The sequence below is a fragment of the Sciurus vulgaris genome, assembly GCF_902686455.1.
Source record: "Sciurus vulgaris genome assembly, chromosome: 1".
In the NCBI taxonomy this organism is placed as follows: domain Eukaryota; kingdom Metazoa; phylum Chordata; class Mammalia; order Rodentia; family Sciuridae; genus Sciurus; species Sciurus vulgaris.
In genome coordinates this window covers 155,111,661-155,133,791 of record NC_136461.1, presented here as the reverse complement: position 1 = coordinate 155,133,791, position 22,131 = coordinate 155,111,661, and the positions used below count along the sequence as shown (strand labels likewise).

Here is a 22,131-nt window from a genome sequence, read left to right as displayed (position 1 = left end):
TTTATAGATTCAATATTATGAGATTTCTTTGAAATTTGCAAGCTTTTTTTAAATTTTGCATTTGGATACTGATCTTCATGACTATTGGAAATTCTCAATTTTGATGTTTTGTTTTGATTTGGTTTGGCTGAGTTTGGATTTTATTTTAAATTTGCTAATTTAAATATGGTTGTTATTGAAGAATGTCTACAAAACACCTCTAGTCCCAATTGTTAGATCATTCTTGAATGATTAATGCACAGTACATGCAATAATATTTTGTTTCATTTTGTATACTGAGTACATCTCATTTTAAGCCAAAAGAGCATGAAAATAAAGAGAAAAAAATATATACTGAAAAGTTTAAAAATGTAAATCCATTAGATGACTATGTAGAAACATATTTGTATTTGGTAAATGGGCCTAATTTCATAGAATTTAATTTAGAATTAAAAAGTTATAATCTGGGTTAATTTAGAATTAGAATCAAAATGATCCTACTTATCCAATCTAGATAAAAGTTTAAGGTCTCAGAGAATGAAAATGATATATGATATCATTTTGAAAAAAAAAAAAACAAAAAATAGGAAATAGAAAATTTTATATTTAACTAATTTGAGTAATAACTTACCAAGGAAGATCAAAACACTAATTGGCCATAAAAAAATCTAATAAAGAGAAATGAGAAGAAAAAATTGGGGTTAATTAGGGAGAATTGCTGACATGGTAAAAGGAACAAGAAAAGCAAAGCATACAGCCAACATTTAATAGGACATGTTACTCAAGATATATATGACATTCTACTCCCTTGTTTGAAGAAATCATTGTCTGACACACTATACTCAATGACTTAGTATTTTAGTCTCATGACAATTTTCGTGCTCATGTGAATGGTAATTCCAGTCTTTTGGGATGCTAGTTAATTGGCACAGAGCAATATGACCAATATCCCAGGAACTCAGGGAGGTACAAGATCATTCTAGATTGTTACTTATCTATTTATTTAATCATTTATTTTTATGGTACTGACAATTGAACCCAGAGGCACTCTACCACTGATTTACACCCCAGCCCTTCTTAAAATGTAATTTTTAATTTGAGGTAGGATCTCCCTAAATTGCCTAGTCTGGCATCAAACTTGTGATATTCCCGTCTGAGCCTTCAGAATAGCTGGGATTACAGGCATGTACCACCACATCCCACTTAGGTTGATGTTTGTTAATTTCATTACTGCTGCAATACATCTAATCATTCATGTCATATAGATGAGTTAATGGATGTACTAGGACTCCGAGGTAATAACAAATATGCTGGAACAAACCTGCTGGAAGGGGAAGCAGGCTGCACTAATTTTCTAACCCAACAATAAAGGGATTTTAAAAAGATGACTTTCCACATGGAAAAAATAGTTTAAATCTCTATTAAATATTAAATTTTGACATGTCAAGGTCAGTCAGTAGTTGATATTGTAACATTCCTTGATGTTAACACAACATCGCTGAGACACTGATTCTCTATAAGAAAAGCAAGTCAAGACCTGTGCCTGTGATGTCTCTGTTTTCCACAGGTCATACTTGGATAGAGTCCGTAACTTGAAAGGCATTTTGTTGACTGCAGAGAATTTTAAGTTGAGTGAGACACAGTCACTGCTGTGTAAAAGCTCATGAGAACAACTCAATATCCTCACATAGTAAGTGCATAAAATAAAGAGAATTTGTGCAGGTCTTAGGCAAGACATTTATTTCAAATACTATTCATGAAGAAAATTGTTGTAGGTGTAATATTCTCTAATTTCCTATAAAGGCAGTGGTTAAGAGCATAGCTCCTCTAAAATCTGGCATATAAAAGAAAGTTTTGATCGCCTATAACACACCATTGACATACAAAAGGGTAGGATAATGCAAACTGCATAAGCTGTAACTGCTGCTCACTCAGATAAGCAACCTGGGAAATATTAGATTTCTCTTTTAGACAAAACAATCCTTATTCCAACAATATACAAGTGATTATCGTAAGGATCATTTTAAAGAATATAAAATTAGACACCGGATAGTGCACTCTTTTTAAAATTATAAAGTTTAAGGGCAAAAATTTTAAAAAGGACATAGAAATGAAGAAAATATAAGAAAAGAAAGTCAGCTATCTCTGGTTTCTTTGCCTCATTCTTTCCCACTTGGCCTGAACCTAATTTTGTGAATTAATTCATAAGTATTCTCAAGTACTCCTTGATAACAAAAGCTTCCATTATGCCTTTTTCACCTTTCAAACCATTATACTATTCCTTTTGTCATTACTATACATCTTTAAAAAGTTGTCCCCTCTCAGTTTATTTCCTTCTTCCCTCATCCTCCATGAATCTATCTACACTGCTCTTCTCAAACTGTTATCATGAGGACCATGGATAATCTCTGCTCTGTCAATTTTAGTGGACACACTTGTCAACGTCTATCTTGCTCAACCTCTCTGTGACTTCTGGAAATACTAACTGCTTACTCTATTTTGAAATTCTGTCCTCCCTTGCCTTCTGAGGTGCTGACTCCTGACTTTGACTTTTCTGTCACTACTTGCCAGGAGGCACTTCTTTCCCCATCTACCCTGTGGTGCTGTATCTTAAGTTTCCTCCAGGCATAAGTTTTCTCTTTCTAACATGCAAGTTGAGTAATTTCATTCATTTCCATGACTCTGGCCATCACCAATATGCTGACCTATACACCTCCAACAGAGTTCCTGACATTCTGACATGGCCATTTTGATTAAGCCGTAAGAATACACCTTTCATTTTGACTCTTATAATGCTCAAAACGGACAGTCTGATCCTGTAGCTGAATTTTGTTCCATAAAACTAAGTATGATTTATTTTTGAACTCTGTAGTAAGTCTTCCAGAGACAAATAGTTCATAGAAAGTTTTGATGCAGCTTTAACAATGAAACTCCAATTCCTATTATGAAGCTAGCAAACTCTGACAAAACTAGCCCAATCCAAGTTGAATATAAAGAACAAACTTACCCTGATTATGAGTACAATTGCAAAATCCCGATATTAGCAATTTAAATTTAGCATTATGTTAAATGTACGGTTTGTTCAGTAATGCAACAAGAAAAACACATGACCATGTAAATAGATGCCCAGTAGTCACTTGATAAAATTCAACATTGTCTCCCAACTCAGACATGGAAATCAAACAGAGCAGATCTAGATTTAAAGGTAATTCACTCTAATAGTTGTTTTGTTTCCATTGAACAGGTGAATTAAATTTTGGATCCTTATTTCACTACAAAATGAATTTAAATTATCTTAAAAAATAACATATTATCCTTTCCTTTTCATACATTTATCATTCTTGGAATTACACAGACTGAAGCCACCTTAAAGACATGCATTGCTATTTATAAGGTGTAACAACATTTGTAGTGTGCATGACCAGTTACAGAATTTGTGAGACCCAGAGGAAAATGAAAATAAGAGTCCCCTTGTTCAAAAATAATTAAGAATTTCAACACAATGACAGCACAGCAGTAAGCAAAACATGGGTCCTTCAAAACATAGTACCCCATGGAACTACATAGATCCCATGCCCCTAACATTGTCTTTGTGTGTGTGTGCCTGTATACACACGTGTGTATTTGAAACAAGTTTAATATTTTGCTTGGAAAATTAAATCACAGGAACTTCCGAAAATATCCATGCTTAGTATATTATATGGAATTCAGATTCCAGCCTACAAAGAATAGTCATATTAAGTTGGACAATATGGTACAGTTAATAGGAAAATATTTTCAGGTTAAAAATAATTGACCATTTTGACTGAAGATTGTAGAACATTAAAAGAAACACTGGTTACTAACATACAACAATTTTCTCTTCAGGCTGACATATAATTTCATTTCAATATTTTTCTATTATAAGAATATTATCTTCTCTTATAATATTTATTGATAATAATTCATAAAATTTATATTTGTCTCTTTTTTGTTTTTTCTGCACAATTCATTGGTCCTATGAGTAAGCATAATAACTGCTCCATTTCTTTAATCATAAATCATTAGCAATTTAAAAATTTATAAAACCCTTTATCCTTGCCCAACTGTAAGATTAAAAAAAAATTATATTCAGTTTATCAATAAAAATAGCTAATTTAAGACTTTGGGAATTTTTTTCAATGATACTAATTTTGTTATAGAATTGTCTATAATTTGACGTAGTTAAAAGGTGCACCTATTAATATAATCATAAAAAGTCCAAATGCTTTCAGAATATTCTCTTTAAAAGGCAGAGTCCAGTGATGAATTTACATCTCTCCTGGAGTTCAAAATAATTTTCCCCAAAAATTTGCGTATGCAAAGACCCTTATTCTGCCAGGTTTTATGGTGATTGCATCAAAAAGGAAGACGGATTTCCTCCTGTGCAAGTTGTTGATGGAAGCTCTTTTACTCTGTCCCTGAAAAGTTAGAAAACAGAAGAAGAGGGAGAAAAAAGTGCAGGCCATGAGCCATTACATGCCTCCATGCTTCCGTTAGAGATTTAAATAACTAATCACCAACCCAGGCATGTTTAGTTATAGAATTTATCTTCAACAGTCACTCTAGCCTCATCTTTCCCTTCTACCTACTGCCCATTTAGGTGCCAATAAAATGGGAATAGTTGGCTTTTCCCATTCCATTCTGTCTCCTGGTCTCATTTGTTTCCCTTTTATATTCCACTTTTCTTCTATTTCCTTTCTGCCTTCACATACATTCTCTTTTTTGTCCTAATTTTGCTAGGCAAACTCTGGCATATTACTTAAGGAAGTCTCTGATCCCACCTCTGTGAATTGCAAATAAGAAAATGTTCTATCTCACCGGAAGTTTTGCATGGGACAATATATGTAAAATGCTTAGCACAATATTGGTACAGAGCAATCATCATGCCATCTTTCTCTCTCATGCTATCACTTAGCAATACTGAATGCCGACCATGGCTACACACTGTTTTAAATGGAAGCAAGCTTGCCTGGGCATAGGGAAGAAAAGGCCAATATGATTGCAGCATAGTGAGGTCGAAATGGGTACCAGGGAGGGTGGTAGGACCTAAATCACACAAGGCCTTAAGGACCTGGTACACAGTGGGAAGTGGCCACAGGGTGAGAAGTGCAACCAGATATCATGCTCCTCTAAGAATGAAGGGGTTGTGGGAGAGAGGGAAAGCTGGAAGATTCCTTAGCCTCTGTAGTCACCTGGCAGGGTTTATTTTGGAGGTGGCACTGATAGGACTTGCCAATGTGGGAAGAAAGACTACAAGAGGAATCAGAAGATCCAAATTTCAGGCTTGAGTCACCGTTCCTCACTCTCTAATTCATTGTTTTCTTTATCTCCTTCTCCTTCCTCTTGGTCTCTTTTCCTTGCTACACTATTATAGAATCTGGAATGCTCTTTACCAACTCCAAGTTCATTACTGTTCAGATGTTGATTTAGAAGTCACAACTCCAGAAACCTTTCCTGAGTTCCCCACTGTGGGACAGGGTCACACCCACATGATGTCATCATCCTTCCAGCATCAATTTCTATATAATTTGTACTATTTGCAAGGTCTTCCTTCTAGCACAAGCATTCCAGGCATGGACTTTGGAGCCAGAATATAGCAGTTTTTTGTCTTAATTCTGCTAAGTAAACTCTGGCATATTACTTAAGGAAGTCTCTGATTCGCATGTGTAAAGTGCAAATAAGAGAATGTTCTACTTCATAGAAAGTTTTGCATGGGACAATATATGTAAAATGCTTAGCACAATATTGGCACGGAGCAAATGCTAAATAAACAATAATTTATTATCTCTGTTGTTACTGGTTTGCATTACCCACCTTCATCTAAGCAGGATTTCTGCAGAGTATCAGAAACAAAACTAAAGTAGGAAATGCTTAGGTAATTCAGGTCTTAGAAAAAATTATTTCCTCAGTGACACACAGTCGAAATGGATAGTTGGATTTATTAGCCATCCATGTCGGATACACATGTGGAAGTCATCCTTACAGTAATTTTCCACATTCTCTACTTAATTTGGGCTTTGATTTTCTAAAAATAGCACTTACCTACCAGATTAGGTGGGGCCACAGAATTACTTTTCCTTAAGATCCCACCTGAGCAGGTGCATGCACAGAAGACAGAGAGAAAGAAACTAATTAGAGAGGTTGGAGGGGCAGAGGGCGTGACCCTCTTAATCATTCTTCACTTCCTTTTTTTATAAGATGACTTGGCAACGTCTGTCACATCCGCGGCAGAAGCGGCGACGCCTCCTTGGTGGCGTCCTCTTGCAATTGCCCAGCTTTCGCCCAGCACATTTGTGGTTTCCGTGGACATATTAGCAACCAATGGTTTTAGCTCTCGGTCGCCCAAGAGTTGCCAAGGCGGTTAGAAGTCATCTGAAAAGTCTTTTACCCTGAATCGCTCTGAATCAGAAGGCCACCTGATTTCTCCTGCGGTACTTGGCAAGTTTGCACCTCCCTCTGGTCCTGGTCCAGGTGCATGGGAAGCGCTAAGGCAAGCCACGGGTGCCCAGCAGAGAGGAGTTGATAAAGGCGTCCAGAGGATAAACCTAAAGATTGAACCTACAGACTAAGCCCAAAGAAGAAACTGAAAGTACACTGCCGGCTAATCCTACGGAAGTTATGGAAAAAGCAAAGCACAGAGCCAGGCTGTGATGTGTGCCGCCCCTCCTGGGATGGATGAAACAACAGGCGCGGCGTGGGTGAAAGAAACCAGCTGCAGAGACGGGCCTGTTCAGCGCGGACTTGTGTCAACTCCGCGGAAGACCATGGTCCTGGGAGTGATTATGGGTGAGAGCGTGCTCCTGTTGCAGTTGTGGTCATCATGACTACGCCCGCCTCCTGCAGACAATGTTCCATGGTAAGCGCTCTACTCCCGGGCGCACAAGTTCGCGCGCCAGGCGCGCCTGGGGACTCCCGGACGCGCTGCGATTCTCCCCTCCCCCGCCCCCCCAGCGCCCAGGCACGTCCGGGAATAGCCGGGCTTGCCCTTTGGACCTGCGGAGAACTCTGCCTCTCCCATGGTTAGCCGCTACCCGCTCCTGAGTACAGTGGCCCATAGTCTTTTGCACCTGGGTTTGCTGTCCTTAGCAGGCTGTGAAAAGCAGTTCCGACACCTACCTTCTGTCCCGAGACTGAACGCTGCAACCTCCACGCCGCTCAGCGGTGACAACTTGCAGCCAGATCTCAGAGGTAGTCAATGACTTCCAGTAACAGTCTGTCCCTAACTAGCGTTGCCCTGGGCGAGCACTGAGCCAAACCAGCCATACCCGTGCTCCAGGCAGCGCCAAGTTACTCAGAGGCAGCCTGGGATCAACGAGTAGCTGGACTCTTGCAGCCCCGAACTTCTCACAGAACTGAAAGCGAAGCTCCCTGGGGACGCGCTTTTAAGCCCCAAGGGACTGGTCTCTGTAAAACCCCGTTTTTCCCCCTCAGTAAGACTGGGAGTTTCCATGTGGGGCTGTACCTTGCGCTGTTTTCTGGGAACCCACGTCCCAGGATTTGAATTGAGAAAAGCCAGACTTTGCTTTGTCTTACATGCTCGATCCTTGATGGAAGCAGGAATAAATAGGCATGCTTCTAAATTCTAAACCCCTGAAGATATCTGATGTATTTTATTTCCGCGTAATAAGGATTTAAAATGGACAAGGACAGAATTAACGTGGGTTGGATCCTATTGACAGCCTGGTGATCAGTGTAAGGGGCTAACCATAAATAAATTTAAAATGTTGGAAGAAAACAGAGGAGAAGGAGATGTGAAGGGAGAGGATCTGCTTAGGGAAATTGGAATGTTCTACTGTAAGTACTTCCTCAAGCTAGAAAACCTTGCGAGATAGGGAGCCAGCCTTCTGCTCTTCCTTTTGATGGTCTGTGCACTTCCCTGACTATTCATTTCCCCTCATAGATATTTAAAAACCTAGAATTGACATAACTGGGAGCAACAGCTCAGTAAGAAAATAAAGTGGGGAGGGAGAGCATGAGAGAATATCCAAGACCATTAAAGGCCTCCAGAAGTTTAAGTGTAGAATTAGAAATGGAACTATATCTGTGTTTTCTATGCAATGCCCTTGGTTTCTCCTGCAATCACCTCTTTCTGGTTCTTTCCTAATTCTAATCCTTGTACTACCTCTGATCTAAAGTAGAGACATAAAAAGAGAAAAGAAACCCAGAGTGTATATTTTAGTAAGGAACCTTTATTTCCTGATGGACTTCTACCATCAAGACTGTATAGGAATAGGAATACTGTTTACCTGTGTTTCTTTTGAGAGGTGAAGTAGATAAGCCCAATGTGGTGACGCCCACCTGTAATCCTAGCCATTTAGGAGGCTGAAGCAGGAGGACTACAAGTTCAAGGCCAGCCTGGGCAATTTAGGGAGATCCTGTCTCAAAATAGAAACCTTTAAAAGGACTGGAGATACAGGTCAACGGTAAAGCACTCCTGGGTTCAAACCCCAGTACCAAAAAAAAAAAAAAAAAGAAAGAAAACACACCTCAAGTTTCATTTGTCTGCTTACCTTTTTACTTCAGATCAGAGGAACTGCAAGTGTTAGAATCAGGGGAAAACCAGAAAGATGTGACTGCATTGGAACCAAGGGCATTGCAAAGAAAACATGGAAATGGCTCAATTTCTAAGTAGATGATGGCTCACTATGTGATCCTCAACTATGCTATCTGGTTTGGGTGATTTCTTCATATTTGAGGACAAAAAATGGAATAGTAATAAAAGTAGAGAACCAAAAATGATTAGAAAATTACAAATGGCACCATATCAGTGTTTAAATATCTTAAAAATAGAAAAGGTTATTTTGTAGGACCAACTCACAGGAGTGTTCACATTCATGTGCTGGGATTTTTTTTCTCCTAGTCTCACTCACATTACCTACTCAAATAAAAGCAAATATTTAGTGTCTTTTTCTCAGAAATAAGGGTATATGATACAGTTTCAGAGCTTGGCCAGAAAGTACCTTTGTGAAGTTTATGCAGAAAAGGAAATTGGTTCTTCTGCCTTCCTCTTAAATATATGTATGCCTTTTTTTAGGAAGTGGGGTGCCTCAGCAGCTAAAAGCTGAGTTTCTAGACTCCTTAACCTGAACAGAACAGATTTGAATCTTGACTCTTACTAGGCACATTCTATTTTGGAAAAACGTTCTATGGGCCCTAGATTCTACACCTGTAAAATGTAAATAATTTTTAAGTGTCTCATGAAATGTTTGGGAATTATATTCCCAGCGAAAAGAAGTCTGTGTAATAGGCTTTCAATCAACACTATTGGTCTTAAAGACTGATGATAAAAGCCTGGATTTGGAGGGCTGTAGGAAACTATTTATCTTCACTTTGACCCCATAACTTGAGCAGTTAAGAATCAAATGTATTATTTGGCTTAAATTAAAAACCAACAAGAATTTTTAAACCGCTATCATTCTGTTTAACCAAATTCCCTACTGGAAACAAATTCTCCAGTTTCAGTCCCTTCAGGAGATTTAAAGACGATTCCACAAGCCCACATTTGCTTGCATTGTTTCTTAGGGTTTGTCTTTTCTGTAATCCAATGAAAGATTCAGGGGGAGGGGGAGGGGAGAGGCCTATGTAGTATGAAACAGAGGCAAACAAAATAAAATAAAAGCTGAGTCCCTTGCCCATTGTGATAATGTCCAAAATCCCCTCAAGCCAGACAATCTTCATATATTACTTGAGTATATAGTATGGAAGAAAAGATTTCAGTTGTAGGATAAATTGGATTATTAATGAGAGAGCTGGGAATCAATGAGTTGTGGGTCTCAGATCTCATGTTTACAGAAATTATCTCCAAAGCAATTTCAAATCTGAAGAGTTTCTCTATTTGAAGGTCAGGTAAGATTTAGAATTAAGGGGTTTAAGAGCTGAAAAATATTTAAGAGATCATTTAGTGTAAAGTTTTCATTTTAAAATCAGGTAGGTGAAGCCATTCAGTCAGTCCCAAAAGGCATATCAGGACAAAAGTCCCAGGTCTCTATATTTCCAAAGGCTCATGGTTTGTTTGTCCTAGTGTGTGGAGCTGGCTTTTTCGCAACAACTATGGCAACAGAAGACTCTCTTTACAGGCAAAGCAAATTCTGTTTTAGAATTTAGAACTTAGTTGTAGCACTCCAAAGACTGAACAAAATGCCGTCCAACGAAGTAGGTTGATGTGAGTTTGGGGAGTAACTATGACTGAAAATTGGAGTGAAGAGACAATGCTCATAGAAAATAAAACAGCCTCATTTTTAAGATATAAAATATGAACCTTTGAAATAACATTTATGTATAATGGTAAACATATCTCCTTTTCACTCTAGCATTTAATTATTTTAGTATGTTCTCCTTGAAGTTCATTCCAAATTATATGCTTTATAATTTTTCCTTTGTTGTCTGTTCCTCCTGAAAATGAAAAGAGAAATAAAAAGTATGTTTCTAAATAAACCATACATATTCAATATGAGGTCATTAATTAATAAGCAATTAATTACTGTTTGAAGATTTTCGGAAGGAAGGAATGATAGTAAACACAAAAGGTGGAACTGAATAATATTATATGGAAGCAGTTTTAATGCAGAAGGCCAATGTAATTATGTGTTATCAAAATACTATGGCCATTTCTGATCAAATTATAAGACAGTAAACTCAGATGAGCATCCAAATTTGACATCTACTACTTGTATATTACAAAAAGACATTACTTGCAGGTAGGATCATAATCATTTGTCTCCTAAATGTGTTCTTGATTAGGATGCATATAGATAGTTGGTGTTGGATCTATGAATAGATTTTGCCTCTCGCTCCTACATTTTATGTCAAATGTCAGTCATACGAAGATGAGAAGTATGATTTATGTGTGTTCCCATAACTGTTTCCCAATCTACTTTCTGTATTTGTAAAAATATCAGTCACTAAGAGCATAATTTATTAGGGAGTGTTACTGATTTTTTAAGACTAAAAATAATATAATAGAGTTATTGGAAATTTTATGATATCCTTAGCAGTTTTTAGGCAGTTGCCACAATAGTTCTTTGGGCTGAAGGAATGTCAATTGTACTCTTAATTAAGGAAGGTACACATGTGGAAATGCCTTGCACTGAACAAGTACAATTAAAGTTCATTTGCGAAACTCACAAGAAGTTTATTGTCAACATAACTCAGAGTTCACAGAACAATGCAAACAAGACACCATGGCAGGCTGGTGAAGAAGTGCATCAAATTTAATATTTCTGGACATCACTGAATTTCTATTTAGTGTATTTTTACTGCCCCAAATCATACCATTAATAATTTCATTCCTTTTATTGTATAGTTGCTTCTATTTGGGAAGGCTTATCTAAAGCAGACAGACATAATGAGTTCACAGAGTGTGAATTTATTTGTTGGGTTTTTCTAACATGGCAAGAAGCTGAGTAATGATGTGTTTGAATAGAATGTAGGTCTCTGGGTACGCAGATACAGAAAATAGTGAAAAGATAGGAAAAGGAGTCCCAAAATACAAGTGTAACTGTAGGAATTTGGGGAAGGGTAAACAACTTTAAGGTCCATCACTGAAAAGAAAGAATAGGCTCATAGTGCAGTGCCATGGAGATAAACCTCCCACAGTGTTTGCTCTAGGAAGGACTGAATAATTCCTTCAAGTGGACCATGTCGAGGTTTTCACATAAACAGTCACATGCCATACATCATAAGAGTTCAATAATGTGTAGCTTCTTAAAACGGTAGTGTACCTCTTTACCTGCAGATACCTTCTCTTACAAGGATGTTCAACATCAATCCACATTTACTAAGCCATCATTACCCCTAGAGTGTCTTCCGGAAGTGGTCTTTGATCTCATCACACCTGTTCTGAACTCAGTAACAGAAATTTCTATGTTGAAAAAGTGAATGAAACCTAAATTCCAAAATGTAATCCTACTTTGGTTGTTATATAATTTCAGTTTATAGAGTTCTTCCCCCACTATTCAGGAACTGAGATACCTATTTAAAATTATTAAAAATAAGTGGTCAATCCCATTGTAAAATCACGATCAAATGTAACATGACATAACCTTTAGCTCATTCTTATTTACTCTTGAATTTAGTTTCTTTTAGGTATATCTTTGGAATTCCTCCTTTGATCCTTGCTCTGTTACCAGCAACTTCATCTGATTGTGATATTAAAGGTAAAGAAGGTAAAGAATATGAGAATATTCTAGTGATCAGCTTCAATGAATTGGTATGTGCTTGTTTTTTCTTACATTTTTGCTCATTGGGAAAATATCAAATATACTTTTGGTATGTCATTTTATAATCAAGTATCCATCTATATTTTTGGACAAAAGTGAAATAACTACTAAATAAGATGTAATGAACTACTACCAAAATATTTTAATAGTTTCATCATTATATCATTATGTCCTTTAAAAATAAATATTTCCTAGACCCTAAGACCCTCACTAACCATTTTGATTCTTTTACCCTTTATGACCAAATTTCTTATAAGCATTCATTATTACACCTGCATTTCCCCACCTCCCCTTTATCATGTTAGTCTCTATAGATACATTACATTAGGAGAGGATGAATAACAGAGTGTAACATCTAGAAGTTAAGGTATACAAAGGTGTGTAGTTATTTTATCAGAATATGTGTACATGCATATATATGCATATATATTTTGTACATATGAATCATATGTAATATCCTTTAGGTTAATTTTTATTTTTATAAATAATTTTTAATTAATCAATTTTATATGTAGAGCATATTTGGATTTATAGACTATTTGGACAAAAAGTAGAAAATTTCCATGTACTTGTTCCACACAGTTTTCCTTATTATTAGCATTTTGCATTAAAGTAGTACATCAGTTAAAATTGATGAACTATTATTAATACATCATTGAATGAAAGCTTATAACTGACGTTAGGGTTCACTGTTTTATACAGCTCTATGGGGTTTGGTAGACTATAATATCATGTATCCATGAGTATGGTATGACATAGAAGTAGTTTCACTGTTGTAAAACTTTCCTATGCTCCACTGACTCATCCTTCCCCTTCTCCCCCTGAACTCCTGGCAACCACAGATTTATTTACTGTATCTAGTTTTTCCCTTTCTAGAACGTTATGTAGTTGAAATCGTGCAGCATGTAGACTGTTTAGGCTGCATTCCTTTATTTGGAAATGTGCATCAAAAGTTCTTCCATGCCTTTTTGTGGCTTGATAACTCATTTTTTTTCTTATTGTAGAATAATGTTCCATTCAATGGATAGGCTACGGTTTATCTACTCACTGATGGAAGGATGTATTCTGGTTGCTTCCCAGTTTTGGCAATTATAAATAAAGGTTTCTATAAACATCCATGTGCAGTGTTTGGTTGAGAACATTCGTGTTCTACTCATTTGGATAAATATCTAGGAGTCTGATTGCTGAATCATATGGTGTGTTAGTCAGTTTTTCCTCCCTGTGACCAAAACACCTGACAAGAACAACCAACTTAGAGGAGGAAAGATTTTTTTTTTTTGGCTCATGGTTTCAGATGTTTCAGTCAGTGCATAGCTAGCTGGCTTCATTGGCTTGGGCCTAAGGCAAGGCTGAACATCATGGTGGAAGGGTGTGGCAGAGGAAAGATGCTTTGCTCATGGTAGCTAGGAAGAGGAGAGAGTGAGAGAGCAAGAGAGAGAGGAAGAAAAGAAGGGAAGGAGCAAGAAAAGAAGAAGAAGGAGGAGAAGGAGGAGGAGGAGCAGGAGGAGGAGAAGAAGAAGAAGAAGAAAAGAGAGAGAGAGTCAGGCAGGGGAGTGGAAGAAAGAAGAGAGATAGAGAAGGGGGCCAGGAACAAGATATAGTCCCCAAGGGCATGCCCACAGTGACCTACTTCCTTCAACCATGGCCCACCTGCCTACAGGTTCCACCTCCTCCCAGTAGTCCATTCAAATTATTAATTTGTGAAATGGATTAATCAACTGAGTGTTAGAGCCTCAGATGCAATCATTTTTCAAAAGTCCCACCTCTGAACATTACTGCTTTGGGGACCAAGTCTTTAACACATGAACTTTTGAGGGGCATTCTAGAGCCAAAACATAACAAATTATAAAATTATGCTTAGCTTTGTATAAAACTGCCAAAGTGTCTTCCAAAGTGGCTGCACCATTTCACATTCTCCCAGGAGTTTGTTAATAATGGTCTTTGAGATTTCCTATATTGAAAATCATGCCATTTGCAAAAGTTAATTTTCTTTTATGGTTTAAGAAATATATCAATACAATGTGATATTGATTTAATATGTAATCAGTCCTTTTCATGGTTAAAACTGTACATGACAAAGATAAATCCTATCTCAAATATTCATAAAATGGCAGAAATTATCTTATCTGTTCCTTCCTTCCACTCTTTCTTCCTCATATTTATGTTGAAATGGTATGATGTCCTGGGACATTGAGAGTTCTACCTCTTGGAATTTGAGTTTGGGGAAATTAAGATAATGCTGAACACTACCACAAAGATCCCTGACTTTCCCCCTTGACAAGAAAAAAAAAAAACATAAACACTAAATAGTAAATGTACAATTTATATTTCATGCTATTTTTGATATTGCATTAAGTGCTCTGAGTAATATTTTGATTAAGAGTAACATTTCTCATTCAATTTTATTGGCTGGGCAAAGAACCAAATAGCATTATTTCAACAACATTTACAAATAACTATGTGTGTAAAAATCTGGAAAGGTAGACACACACACACACACGCACACAAAGAGTGAGATAGGGATGCCATCAGACATTCAAAAGGAGAGGTTTATCCAGTGGATTCATGGCACATTTTTTTTCTGGAAACATAGAGCATATTATCTAATTAACACACATAACAAGAACAAGAGCAACAACAGCAATGATATTATTTTTTAAAAAGTAAAGCATGGCTACTCTTCTCCAGATTGATTCACAAGACATGGAAGAGTACCCAACTGATCAGTCCAACTGAAAAGTGCCATGATAATCATAAGTATACTTCTGGAAAATAGGAGTTGATAAATTCCAGGAGAGGAGAAAGTCAGAAAGAAGGGTAATTCTTTGTGAACATATGTAGTCACTCAATTCCTCAGCATTTGCTAGGTGCTTCACAGACATCAGCAGGTTTAAGTCTCAGGGACACCATAATAATACTAATATTAATGGTGTTCTTCTAATGATTAAGTGACTTACATATGTCAAACTATTTCCTTACAATACTCCTATGAGAAAAATATTCTTATTACTCTCACATCACAAAGAAAGAATCTGAGACCCAGGGTCACCAAGCAGCAGAGCCAGGATCTTAGCCCATGCACCTCAACACCACACTCCTGTTTCCCAATGGCAATCTCTGTGGTAGTTTAATCATTCTTCAGATCTTTATTTGAGGCCTGATATGTGCACATAGAAACCGCTCTTGTTCAGGTGGTGGTAGATTTGGGAGTGCATTTAATGGTAAACCAGGAATAGATCCTTCTTTGAGAAGCTCACATTTGGGTACTGCATAAGTTTTGGTGGTAAAGAATGCAAATGGTAGCTTTAAAGAGAAGAAGAGCAACCACCACATAATTATTTCAAACAGATTTTTTGTGGGCAAAGCTTGGAAATGAAGAGCCATAAACTGTGGTACAACACAGATCAGTTTGAGCTGAAGGGAGAGTGCATGTTGTGGGGTATCAAACATATTTAGAAAGTATACCTTGTTAAGCCTGCACTTCCTATACAAATTTAGCATTTATTTATATACTACAATATTCTCAGGGTAACTTCTATGTATATTAATAATGATATACACAGAATAAAGATTTATATAAAATGAGATTAAAAAACTAGATAGATTTGCTAACATTTTCTTTAAGTGAACATGAAATAGAGTTATAGTAGTAAAAATGTGAAAATGATTCCAACTCTAATTAGGAGTCCCAACAGAGCCCAGGGTAAGGATGAGATTCATTCTTTCTACTTAATGCAGAGGGAAAGAAAGTTCATAATAAATGATAAAGGTGCCTTATTCTATATGATCTGCCAAATATGGAGTGCAGATTTCTAGAATTGTAGTGACTAAATTAAATAGAATCAGCATTTTATGTTTCTTGGTACATATTGCCAAATTATTTTCTGGAAAGAATGGATAGATTTGTAATTCTTATATCAATATATGATATCATCACTCTTGTCAGCTCTTAATATTTTTATTTAAAAACCACCTGCCAAGGCAATAGAAAATTTACCTTTATTTGAATTTATATTTCTTCCAGTGTTAGTGACATTGATTATTTTTAAAGTTTTTTTATTCCTATCTATAAAGTGCTAATTTGAAATCTATAAATAAATAGAAGGAAGAACAGTAGAACAGAGGAAAAGGAATGAGGGAGGAAGGAGGGGAGAGAAAGTACAGGAGACTGAATTGGAACAAATTATATCTCATGCTTGTATGATTGTATCAAAAGGAATCCCAATATTATGTATAACCATAATGCACTATTGGTGTTGAGATAAAATTTATTCTTTTAAAAATCATAATTCAGTGACTTTTAGTATATTCAAAAGTTGTATAATCATCATTGCTATCTGATTCCAATATATCTTCATCACCCAAAAAGAAATTCTGTACCCATTAGTAGTACTTTATCATTCCTCCTTATTAGCCACAGGCAAACATTAGTATGCTTTCTGTGTCTACAGATTTCTCTTTTCTGGACACTTCATAGAAATGGAATCATACAATATGGAGCCCTTTGCACTGGAATTCTTTGAGCATAATGTTTTTAAGGTTCATTCATAGGATAACGTATTGATAATTCATTTCTCTATGGCTCAATAAAATGATCTTGTATGGATGTGCCATATTTATCCATTCATCAGTTGCTGGACATTTGTTTCTTTTTCTTTGCTATTATATAATATTATATAATGCTACTACAAATGTTGGTATGCGAGTTTTGATAAAAAATTTTTTGAGATGTATCTAGGAGTGGAATTGCTGAGTCATATTGCAATTGGCCTTTGTTGTTCAGAGAATTTTAGTTACTGCTTTGATCTCATTACTCATTATTGGTCTGTTGAGATTATCTATTTCCTCTTGATTCAGTCTTGGTAGGTTATATGTGTCCAGGAATTTATCCCTTTCTTTAAGTTTGCCAATTTGTTACAAATATAATTGCACGTAGCATTTTCTTATGATGTTTTATGCTTCCATAGTATCCATTGTAATGTTTCCTTTGTCATCTTTGATATCATGGACTTGGATATTCTCTATTTTTCTTAGATAGTCTAGCTAAAGGTTTATCATCTTAAAAAAAAATCATTTTCCTTGATCTTTGTTGTTGTGTTTTAGTCCTGATGTCATTTATTTCTTCTCTGATCTTTATTATTTTTTCCTCCTGCTAATCTGTAAGTTGATTTGTTGTTGTTTGTTGTTTGTTTTGTTTTTACTTTGAGGGGTGTTATTAGTTATTTAAAATATGTATAATATTTGAAAAGAATTTCAGTGTATGCATTCATTGCTATAAACTCTAAATGCTGCTTTTGATAGATTCCCAAGTTTTTGATATGTTGTTTTCATTTGTTTTATGAATTTTTCCCTTCTTATAATAATAAATTCTTCACTCATAATTTAGAAATGTTGTTAAATTTCCATGTATCTACATAATTTGTTCATTGTTCTTCTTGTCTTTGAATTCTATATTTTATTCCATTGGGGTCTGAGAAAATATATGACATGATTTGAATTTTTAAAAATTTGTTAAGACTTGACTTATGACCAAACATATGGGCTATCCCATATGAAAACCCATTTGCTAGTGAAAAGAATATATAGTCTGGTACTATTGAATGAAATGTTCTATAAATGAGTGTTAGACCCATTTGCTCTATAGTATGTTTTAACTCCTGTGTGTCTTTGTTGATTTTCTGTCTGGATTATCTGTTCATTGATGAAAATAGGTGTTGAACTCTCCAACTGTTTTTGTATTGAAATCTGCCTGTCCCTTTAGATCTCATAATATTTGTTTTATATATGTGGGTGATCCAATGTTGGGTGCAAATATGTTTATAATGGTTTGAACCTTTCATCTTGTATGACTCTCTTTGAATCTTTTTAGAGTTTTTTATATAAAGTTTGTTTTATCTGATATAATAATAGCTACTCCTGCTCATATTTAGTTGCTATTTACATAGCCCTTCACTATAAGTCCCTGTATATACGACTGAAGTGGGTTTCTTGTAGGCAGCATATAGTTGGGTCTTGCTATTCTTATCCATTCTATTTATGTCTTTTGATTGCTAAATTTAATCTACATACATTCAAAATTTTTAATTGTTTTGTTTATTTTTTGTTTCTTTCCAATTTTTATTAATCTTTTTTTTTTAACTGTGTAAACTACTGTATCCTTAAGTTTAGAAATGCATTCTTCAGTTCGGCCTGATGTGGAAGCTCTTAATTGTATTTTTAATTTAATTTAATTTGTTGAGGTTTTTCAGCTCTGATTTCTGATTATGTTATGATTTCTATTACTATTAAATTTCTAATTCATATCATTAATGGTTTTTCTCACTTTATTGCATTGTCTCTATATTCTCATATCGCACTGAGTTTCCTTAGGATCATTAGTTTATTTTTTTTAATGTATTTTTTTATTGTAAACAAATGGGATACATGTTGTTTCTCTGTTTCTACATGGCGTAAAGGCATACCATTTGTGTAATCATAAATTTACATAGAGTAATGTTGTTTGATTCATTCTGTTATTTTTTCCCTTCCCCCCACCCCTCCCACCCCTCTTTTCCCTCTATACAGTCCTTCCTTCCTCCATACTTGCCCCCCTCCCTAACCCTAACTCTAACCCTAACACTAACCCTTCCCTCCCCCCATTATGTATCATCATCCACTTATTAGCGATATCATTCGTCCTTTGGCTTTTTGAGATTGGCTTATCTCACTTAGCATGATATTCTCCAATTTCATCCATCTGCCTGCAAATGCCATAATTTTATCATTCTTTATGGCTGAGTAATATTCCATTGTATATATATACCACAGTTTCTTTATCCACTCATCAATTGAAGGACATCTAGGTTGGTTCCACAGTCTGGCTATTGTGAATTGAGCAGCTATGAACATTGATGTGGCTGTATCTCGGTAGTATGCTGATTTTAAGTCCTTTGGGTATAGGCCAAGGAGTGGGATAGCTGGGTCAAATGATGGTTCCATTCCAAGTTTTCTAAAGAATCTCCACACTGCTTTCCAGAGTGGCTGCACCAACTTGCAGCCCCACCAGCAATGTATGAGTGTACCTTTCTCCCCACATCCTTGGCAACACCTGTTGTTGCATGTATTCTTGATAATCGCCATTCTAATTGGGGTGAGATGGAATCTTAGGGTGGTTTTGATTTGCATTTCTCTTATTACTAGAGATGTTGAACATTTTTCCATATGTTTGTTGATTGCTTGTAGATCTTCTTCTGTGAAGTGTCTATTCATTTCCTTAGCCCATTTGTCGACTGGATTATTTGTATTCTTGGAGTAAAGATTTTTGAGTTCTTTATAGATTCTGGAGATTAGTGCTCTATCTGAAGTATGATTGGCAAAGATATTCTCCCACACTGTAGGCTCTTTCTTCGCATTGCTGATAGTTTCCTTTGCTGAGAGAAAGCTTTTTAGTTTGAATCTATCCCAGTTATTGATTCTTGCTTTTATTTCTTGTGCTATGGGAGTCCTGTTAAGGAAGTCTGGTCTTAAGGCGACATGTTGAAGATCTGGACCTACTTTTTCTTCTATAATCTGCAGGGTCTCTGGTCTGATTCCGAGGTCCTTAATCCATTTTGAGTTTAGTTTCATGCATGGTGAGAGATATGGGTTTAGTTTCATTCTGTTGCATATGGATTTCCAATTCTCCCAGCACCATTTGTTGAAGAGGCTATCTTTTCTCCATTGCATATTTTTGGCACCTTTGTCTAGTATGAGAAAGTTGTATTTATTTGGGTTTGTGTCCATGTCCTCTATTCTGTACCATTGATCTACCTTTCTATTTTGATACCAATACCATGTCGTTTTTGTTACTGTTGCTGTGTAGTAGAGTTGAAGATCTGGTATTGCAATACCCCATTTGATTCTTCCTGCTAAGGATTGCTTTAGCTATTCTCGGTTTCTTATTCTTCCAGATGAATTTCATAATTGCTTGCTCTATTTCTGTAAGGTACATCATTGGGATTTTAATTGGAATTGCATTGAATTTGTATAGCACTTTAGGTAGTATGGCCATTTTCACAATATTAATTCTTCCTATCCAAGAACATGGAAGATCTTTACATCTTCTAAGGTGTTCTTTGATTTCTTTCTTTAGTGTTCTGTAGTTCTCATTGTAGAGGTCTTTCACCTCTTTTGTGAGATTGATTCCCAAGTATATTATTATTTTCGAGGCTATTGTGAATGGGGTAGTTTTCCTAATTGCTCTTTCTGAAGATTCATCACTTATGTATAAAAATGCGTAGGATTTATGAGCATTGATCTTGTAACCTGCTACTTCACTGAATTCACTTATGAGTTCTAAAAGTTTTCTGGTGGAATTTCCAGGTTCCTCTAAATATATAATCATGTCATCAGTGAACAGGGATAGTTTGAGTTCTTCTTTTCCAATTCGTATCCCTTTAATTTCTTTGGTTTGTCTAATTGCTCTGGCTAGAGTCTCAAGAACGATGTTGAATAGAAGTGGTGAAAGAGGGCATCCCTGCCTTGTTCCAGTTTCTAGGGGGAATGCTTTCAGTTTTTCACCATTTAGAATGATATTAGCCACGGGCTTAGCATAAATGGCCTTTACAATGTTAAGGAATGTTCCCACTATCCCTATTTTTTCTAGTGTTTTGAGCATGAAGGGGTGCTGTATTTTATCAAATGCTTTTTCTGCATCTATTGAAATAATCATGTGATTCTTGACTTTAAGTCTATTGATATGGTGAATGACATTTATTGATTTCCTGATGTTGAACCAACCTTGCATCCCTGGGATGAAACCCACTTGATCATGGTGCACTATCGTTTTAATATGTTTTTGTATGCGATTTGCTAAAATTTTGTTGAGAATTATTACGTCAATGTTCATTAAGGATATTGGTCTGAAATTTTCTTTCCTTGATGAGTCTCTGTCTGGTTTAGGTATCAGGGTGATACTGGCTTCATAGAATGAGTTTGGGAGGGTTCCCTCCTCTTCTATTTTATGGAATACTTTGAGAAGTATTGGAATGAGCTCTTCTTTAAAGGTTTTGTAGAACTCGGCTGAGAACCCATCTGGTCCCGGACTTTTCTTTGTTGGTAGGCTTTTGATGACTTCTTCTATTTCAGTACTTGAAATTGGTCTATTTAAATTGTGTATGTCCTCCTCATTCAGTTTAGGCAATTCATATGTCTCTAGAAACCTGTTGATGCCTTCAAAATTTTCTATTTCTTTGGAGTATAAATTTTCAAAATAGCTTCTAATTATGTTTTGTATTTCAATCCTGTCTGTTGTGATATTTCCTTGTTCATTCCGAATTTTAGTGATTTGGGTTTTCTCTCGTCTTCTCTTTGTTAGTGTGGCTAAAGGTTTATCAATTTTGTTTATTTTTTCGAAGAACCAACTATTTATTTTGTCAATTTTTTGTATTGTTTCTTTTGTTTCAATTTCATTGATTTCAACTCTGAGTTTAACTATTTCCTGTCTTCTACTACTTTTGGTGCTGGTCTGTTCTTCTTTTTCTAAGGCTTTGAGCTGTAGTGTTAGGTCGTTTATTTGTTGATTTTTACTTCTTTTATTAAATGGGCTCCATGAAATAAATTTCCCTCTAAGTACTGCTTTCATAGTGTCCCAGAGATTTTGATATGATGTTTCTTTGTTCTCATTTACCTCTAAGAATTTTTTAATTTCCTTCCTAATATCTTCTGTTATCCATTCATCATATAATAGCATATTGTTTAATCTCCAGATGTTGGAATAGTTTCTGTGTTTTACTCTTTCATTTATTTCTAACTTCAATCCATTATGATCTGATAGAATACATGCTAGTGTCTCTATCTTCTTGTATTTGCTAACATTAGCTTTGTGGCATAATATATGGTCTATTTTAGAGAAGGATCCATGTGCTGCTGAGAAGAAAGTGTATTCGCTCTTGGT

The 22,131-nt window shown here is 35.9% G+C and overlaps 1 protein-coding gene and 2 long non-coding RNA genes across 8 annotated transcripts in view; 1 reads left to right on the top strand and 2 right to left on the bottom strand.

Annotated features, from left to right (window-relative positions):
* Positions 1-8,423, bottom strand: part of LOC306647171 — a 31,151-nt gene extending 22,728 nt beyond the window's left edge. For 2 of the 4 annotated variants that reach the window (XR_013760046.1, XR_013760047.1), the window contains exon 1: positions 7,117-8,423. This is a non-coding gene — a long non-coding RNA (uncharacterized lncRNA). Of the gene's footprint in view, positions 1-610; positions 648-6,042; positions 6,838-7,116 lie in introns of all 4 variants that reach the window. The other 2 variants (XR_013760045.1, XR_013760044.1) reach the window with 2 other exon arrangements.
* Positions 6,718-22,131, top strand: part of IL7 (interleukin 7) — an 81,142-nt gene continuing 65,728 nt past the window's right edge. For all 3 annotated transcript variants that reach the window (XR_013759942.1, XM_079115365.1, XM_079115364.1), the window contains exons 1-2: positions 6,718-6,856; positions 12,075-12,208. Coding sequence is in view for 2 of the 3 variants with exons in the window: in XM_079115365.1 (XP_078971491.1) it covers positions 6,847-6,856; positions 12,075-12,208 (144 nt within the window). In the remaining variant the exon portion in view is untranslated. The remainder of the gene's footprint in view (positions 6,857-12,074; positions 12,209-22,131) is intronic.
* The window catches only part of LOC306647306, a 31,821-nt gene continuing 19,905 nt past the window's right edge, over positions 10,216-22,131 (bottom strand). Inside the window, exon 2 of the long non-coding RNA XR_013760082.1 lies at positions 10,216-10,392. This is a non-coding gene — a long non-coding RNA (uncharacterized lncRNA). The remainder of the gene's footprint in view (positions 10,393-22,131) is intronic.